Source organism: Euphorbia lathyris, chromosome 3, assembly GCF_963576675.1.
Source record: "Euphorbia lathyris chromosome 3, ddEupLath1.1, whole genome shotgun sequence".
NCBI lineage: Eukaryota > Viridiplantae > Streptophyta > Magnoliopsida > Malpighiales > Euphorbiaceae > Euphorbia > Euphorbia lathyris.
Genome location: NC_088912.1, coordinates 5399729 through 5406989, shown reverse-complemented (window position 1 = coordinate 5406989; position 7261 = coordinate 5399729). Strand labels below are relative to the sequence as shown.

Below are 7261 nucleotides of genomic sequence, written 5' to 3'. Positions count from 1 at the left end.
GGCCCATTACCAACTTAACTTGCTCTCTTTTGCAGGAGATCTTCTGCAGTGAATTGGGATACGCGGACAAACGATATCATAATTAAATTTCTTAGAGCAACAATAGTGGTGGTAACACACTAGAAGTGCCACCTATGCATTGAAGACATCCAAAAAAACAACTCACTGTAATCCTTGTTACTTAGGTCCATTTTATATTATATTATTTTTAAAAAAAAATTATGTTAACATAAATAAAGAGAATAAACAAATAATAATAATAAATCACATCATTGAGTTAGTACAATTAAATAATAAAAAATAACAATATGGCCCACTTCATTAATTAGCTCTTTGTTACTTAAATTTGTAACTTACAAAAATCAATGACAAAGATGTAACAACACCTCCAGTGGTTGGGTGTTTCAAGGAACAACCTTGTAACACCCACTAGAGGTGCTCTTAAGAGGCTACAAAACAGAGTAATTAAATAGAACTATTCATCATTATTAGTAGTATTAATGAACATAAAACTAGAAAGAAACCACACAAATTCTCAGCAAAAATACAGTAATTGCTGAGACCTTGTTTATTGTTAAAATCACAACAATCACACAAACTCTCAGCAAATACAGAAAATGCTGAGACCTTATTTACTATTACAATCACAACCTTTTTAGAGCACTGGCAGCCACTTTTCCACAACTTTTTCAACAAAGATTTCCCCAAATTTTTCTTGTCCAACTGCTCCTCCAGATCCTTTGCAGAGCAACAATGAAATATCTGGTTTAATTTCTGCAACAGTGGTTACATTGTATTTACCACCGCTAGCATTTTGCAATGTCACCGGTGTTTTAAATTTTCCGTCGGCACCAGATAGTTGGATTTGTGTAGAAAGAGCAGCCCATGAGTTTTCGAGACTAAGAGTGTCGCTTTTCGGGGTATAACCATCTTTTAAGTATTGGTCTATCTGCAGTTGAATGTATTTAAACCTTGCAGCTTCTGCAACCATTTGTATAACAACAAGAAGACTATTTTTAAAAGTACCGGTAACAGAACCACTGAAACTATTAATTGTATCGATTGCTTTGCTTAATGGTCCAATTCCTAATCCAACTTTTGATCTATCTCCCAAACTGTTATAATTGGTATCCAGTGTGAGAGTTGTTTTCTTTGTTCCAGAGAAAAGTAGAGTATTTGCATCATTAGGAGCGTCCTTTAAGAAGAAGGAATTACCGCCGGATTTAAACCCAATCACATATACATTAACAACCAGTACTGCTAATGTAATATTGAGCTGTGAGTCGTAATTTATCAAATCTACAAGAAGATACTTATTACTGGTTGTGATTTGTAATTGATTTCGTAGTAATGGAATACCATGGCTTTCAGATTTACTGTCCAACGCTGTTCGTAAAGAGGACATGAAGCTTTGGTAGCTTCCAGTACTGGCAAGATGGGTAGTAAATCTCACACTTGGGTAGTTAATTGGTGCATTCAGACACGATCCGATTGCAATGTTGCAGAATAAGCTTGTTGCCAAAACAATCAACATCTTCTTCATCTTTCTAAGTTGCACCTGTTAAAAATTCACATTAGCAAAACCTTTTCAAGATGGAGAAATTTAGCAACTGATTTTAGCGACAGAATGAGCTAACTGCAAGAAATCTCATTTAAGCGACCAATTGCTAATGCCTAGGGAAATAGCTAATGTCACTACAAGAAATTTCAGAATTAGCGACCAATTGCTTTACAGAAATAGCTAATGGTTTTCAGTGAATTAGCGACGGATTGCTTTACAGAAATAGCTAATGGTTTTCCTGACTTAGACTAGCTATGGAATGATATTCAGTCGGTAATTTTTTGGACGGATAACCAGTTAAAGTTATTTTAGCCATGCTATAATATGATAAGGATATTTTGAACAAATTATATAGAATTTGATAAAATATTTAATTTGATTTAACTATATGTTCTTTTGGACTTTTTAAAAATATAGATAGATTGTCAACAAAATAAAAAATAATATGGGATCCGTAAACAGAATTTTCGAAAAATAAGAAACATGTACTAATAAGAAAGTAAGAATGAGATATGTATATATTATGCATATGAAGCAATATATTAATTTATTCACAAAATATAAAGATTATTAATTTTGAGAGAGAGGGATTTTATTTACTTACAGAATATAAAGACGCAATAAGTAAGACACCAAAGTGATGGTTTTTAGCATTGCAATATCTTCTCCTTTTATAGAGGATATTCTCTTGTTGATAAGATTTTTTTTTCTTTTTTGTGTGGTTGAGTTTGTGTGATATCTATTCATGGCCAAGTCAGGCAGGGTCTAAATAGACTTGACACATAAATATCTTCTTCAAATCTAATCCAATCAGCACTATTTTCTCGTTGCATCGTGAGTCGGGTTATGATAGACTGAGGGAACTAATTAGCAAGCGCATCTTAGTCCAGCCCGCACAATTAATATATTTACATTAAAAAATAAATTAAATTAAAATTAAATTGTGATTAGGAATGATAAAAATATAAAATTAATTAGTCCATTAATTCAACAAAATAAACAAACATAATCTTAAAAACAATTTGAACAAAATAATAAAGGACAAATTTGGATAAATGTCAAGTTCAACCCATTTTATATGTGGGCTTGAGAGAACCTGGATCGAATCGGGCTAAAAACTAAATATGTATGTCCAAACCCAATCTGAAAGATGGAGACAGACTTGGATGGGTCTGTGAATCTATGAAATGGTCTAGTGAAAACTGTTGATAAGATTTTAATGAATCATGTAATCTCATTAAATTAAATACCAATAAATAAACTATATTGAATACAAAGAGTTGATTGTCATGAACCCCTCCCCATCCCAATGTGATTGGAACCCCACCCCACCCCACCCCACCCCAATGTGAATACCAATAAATTACAATAAAGATAAAGGAAAAACCTCAACCCCATCCCAATGTGATTTGAACTTTTGACCTCTACCATATCTTAACTAAAATCTTTACCACAGAAACACATTTTACAAATGGACTTCCCAGAAACAAAAACAAACCTGCACATAATTAATTTGTTTAGATTGTCAATAAATATTATATTTTTTTAAAACAACAAAAATTTAGATGGATCCATCCACATTTTATTGGGAATCTAACGAAAAAGGTTAAAAATGACCATAAATATTATTTATTTATTCTTTTTGTAAACAGGGGAGGGTTAAACACCCGGGAAACAAAAAGAAAAAAGAAAAATTAGCGAGGGGAAGGTGAATATCTGTAAAATGTATAACGGGAAGGTGAACAGAAATGAAATGAGAGTGATGGCTTTGTCAATTGCTATTTCTATTTTCCAAAGGCCATTCCCATGTCGATTATATTGGGAAAATATTTTAAATATGAAACATGGACTATGGATTTATTCTCATAATAAGCATGTTCTTGAGTAAAAATCCAAAATATGATATTTTAAATTAGATATTTTGTCTTGCAATTATTCATATAAGACAGGTGGGAAATAAATTGACAGAAGCAAATGAATTTACATTTCATTAATTAAAATGGAATTACATCCAAAAACCATAAACAATCCATGTTTGGTATCTTCTGTATACTCGATCGTGGAAACTCGTATGTGCAAGGGTACAAACTGTCAACTTTCATTTGCTTTTTAATAAATGGTTTTATATGGTTTTGTATCTTCTGCATATTTTTGTTTGCAATATTATTAAATCAAAAGCAGAAAAAATATAAAAGAAATAGTTTATTATTATGTTTGTTAGCGAAGATGTCAACACGTGTTTACATATTTTGAAATTTAACCACATTTGTATATTTATAACAAATAATGGTATAATGAGCATTAGAGGGCGAGCCTTGGCGCAACCATAAACGTTGTTGTCGTGTGATCAAGAGGTCACGAGTTCGAGTTTTATAAGCGGCCTCTTGCCAAATAAATTAATGAGGGTTTAAATACTCCCCTTTAATAATGACAAAAGACAAAGATTACCCCTACTAGGGTTACATTCAGGTTATCGACTGAAGGGTAAAATGGGTGATACGCCCCGACAATCGGTACAATAGTACAGGTACGGATTGTCAGGGTTGTTGGTGAATTACTTCGGGAGCAAGTAGTCCGAGAGATCCGCTCAGGGTAGATGTTGATGCGCCTCCTTGTGTACTCCTAGATTCGCCCTGCTTGCTTGTCTTGGGGATCCGCCCTCCTAGGTACAACCTCCGTGGGTCTGATGTCTGGGGATCCGTCAGAGCGCGTGTGATCAGTTAGGATGTCCGCATCACCTATCTGATACTATGTCGTCACAAATAGTTTTGAGATATGCTTCATGAAATTTTTTCTCAAGGATCTCGACCTCAGGTGAGGCATATTAGTCAACAACTGCACAATTTTAAGTGTGAGTCAGATTCTATTACTTCTTACATGACTCGGGCTAAAACGTTGTTCGATCAACTTGATGTTCTTCACTGCTCTACATGATCAGATGATTTTGTGAATTGCATCCTGGCTGGTCTTGTCTCTTCCCATAAACCTTTCTCGATCCTTACAGGTACAACGGATTTCCATTACCTACAATAATTTGACTGGTTTACTTCTGAATGAAGAAATTCAATTATGTCAAGACTTTGCTTCAGTTGATCTTACCCCACTGTCGGCTAATTTCATGGCTAGGGGCAGCAAAAAATTTCGGAGTAGAGGACGAGGACGACAACAAATAGGGGGGCGTTCCTCTATCAATCAAAAACACTTTCATCCTCAGCAAACCCAGTCGACTCCAGTTGATATTTCTACTATTATTTGTTATAATTGCAAGGGTCGGGGTCATTATGCAAATAAATGCAGCTCACCTATCTTTCATCGCGAACAAAGGACAAATCGGCCTCATTCGAATGTGGCATCGGCTTTAAGTAGTCAGCAATGGATCATGGACACTGGTGGTACTCATCATCTAACCTCTGATTTGGAAAATCTCTAAATTCATTCTGAATACTAAGGACCCAAACAAGTTCAAATTGGTAATGGTTCTCATATCTCTATTCACTTTGTAGGTTCTTTTAAATGTCAGATGAATTTCTACCGAAAAGTACTCCATATATTATTATTTAGGGTAATTTGGTTAAAAATATCAACGTTAAAATAAAAGTATATCATTTCTTACATTAAAAGTGTAGTTGTATTTCCCCAATTATAAGAGCAAAATCGAATACTATTTCAAGTTCCCAACAAATATAAAAAATGGAAATGCAAAAAAAAAAAAAAAAAAAAAAAAAAACATCCAACGAATAAGTTTATGCCATATATATGTATAAATTTTTTTACAACAATCATTCCCAAATAGTGGTATGTCAAACAATTTTCATTGATTGGATGTATTAGTCTTACAGTACCTTAAAATTTCTCATTAAAAACACCTATTTGGCCTTTGCACATTTTGCGTATCTATTCTAACTTATGATTTCTGAACATTTATCCCTTGGCCTATAAAAATCAATACAATTTGGATATAACTAAGATGCACTTACGAGAGGGGATGTCATAGATTAATATAAAATCTATAACCGAGCCTTAACTATCAACTTTGTTTGTTGATACCTTCTATATAAATAATGTAGACACTATGTCTTAGTTCCATCTAAATATTAAAAAAAATATTAGTTGAGTTTAATAAGTTATGTAATATGTTACAATTTTATAAGTGAAACAACAACAACAACAAAGGCTTAGTCCCGAAATGATTTGGGATCGGCTAACATGAACCATCATATAAAACCGTGAAATCAAGTCGTGTCAGCGACACAAATTCGCTCCCTCCACTCCGTCCTATCCACCACCATATTTTCCTCAATTCCCATTAAACTCATATCACTCTAGATCACCCTCCTCCAAGTTTGCTTAGGTCTTCCCCTACCCCTCACCACTACATCCCTTTGCCACTCTTCGGTTCTCCGAACCGGTGCATCAAGCGCTCTACGTTTCACATGGCCAAACCACCTTAGTCGGCTTTCTCTCATTTTATTCTCAATAGATGTGACCCCTACTTTTGTCCTAATTATTTCATTACTCACCCGATCCTTTCTCGTATGACCAGACATCCATCTCAATATACGCATCTCCGCCACCGACATCTTATGGATGTGGCAGTGTTTCACTGTCCAACACTCCGTACCATATAACAATGCTAGTCTAATTGTCGTCCGGTAGAATTTCCCCTTCAATCTATTAGGCATGCCGGGGTCACAAAGGAAACCCGTAGCACTCTTCCACTTCAACCAACCAGCTTTAATCCTATGAGCAACATCTCCATCTACTTCTCCATCCGTTTGGATAATAGATCCTAAATACCAGAAGCAATTCGAGGCCTGAACAAATCTCCCATCTAGGGTGATTGTCCCTGCCTCCCTACTCCTATGGCCGCTAAACTTACACTCCAAATATGGTGTCTTACTTCGGCTCAACTTAAAGCCTCTAGATTCTAGAGTTTGTCTCCATAGTTCCAACTTCCTCTCCACTCCTTCTTTCGTCTCATCAAACAACACAATATCATCTGCAAACAGCATGCACCATGGTATCCCATCTTGAAGTGAACTTATTAGTTCATCCATAACGATGGAAAAAAGAAATGGGCTTAGTGCGGAACCTTGATGCACTCCAATCTTAATAGGAAACTTTTCAGTCTTCCCAACACTAGTACGTACACTCGTGCATGCTCCCTCATACATGTCCTTTATGATGTCAATATATTTCCGCGAAATGTCTTTCCTTATCAAGGCCCACCAAAGTACTTCCATTGGTACCTTATCATATGATTTCTCTAAGTCAATGAAAACCATATGCAACTTTTTCTTCTTATTTCGATAGTGCTCCATTAATTGTCTCATTAGATGGATGGCTTCCATAGTTGATCTTCCCGGCATAAAGCCAAACTGGTTTTCCGAGTTCTTCACCGTCCACCTTAGCCTTTGTTCGATCACTCGCTCTCAAAGTTTCACAGTGTGACTCATAATTTGATTCCCCGTTGAAAGTGCTAATATAAATATTTTCATATATGAAGAGTCAAATAATTTTCAAGACTAATTAGACTTAAAACAATATTTCGCCTTTCATTATAACAAATAATGGTATAATAAGCATTAGTTCTTAGTTAGTGGTGGCGGAATTAAGTAATAATAATAAGAACACTAATATATCCACTCTTTTTTTAAACTAAAATATCCACTTTTAAAAATCACTTTCCATTGCTTTTTA

At 34.8% G+C, this 7261-nt stretch overlaps 1 protein-coding gene across 1 annotated transcript; it reads right to left on the bottom strand.

The window, feature by feature from the left end:
- Nucleotides 1-291: 291 nt before the first annotated feature.
- On the bottom strand, nucleotides 292-2294 carry LOC136224960 (ribosome-inactivating protein cucurmosin-like). The gene is made up of 2 exons (XM_066013386.1): nucleotides 2166-2294; nucleotides 292-1558 (listed from the first exon to the last, which is right to left on the bottom strand). Exon 2 carries the CDS (start codon nucleotides 1541-1543, stop codon nucleotides 656-658), a length of 888 nt encoding a protein of 295 aa, XP_065869458.1. The 5' UTR covers nucleotides 1544-1558; nucleotides 2166-2294; the 3' UTR covers nucleotides 292-655.
- Nucleotides 2295-7261: the final 4967 nt, after the last annotated feature.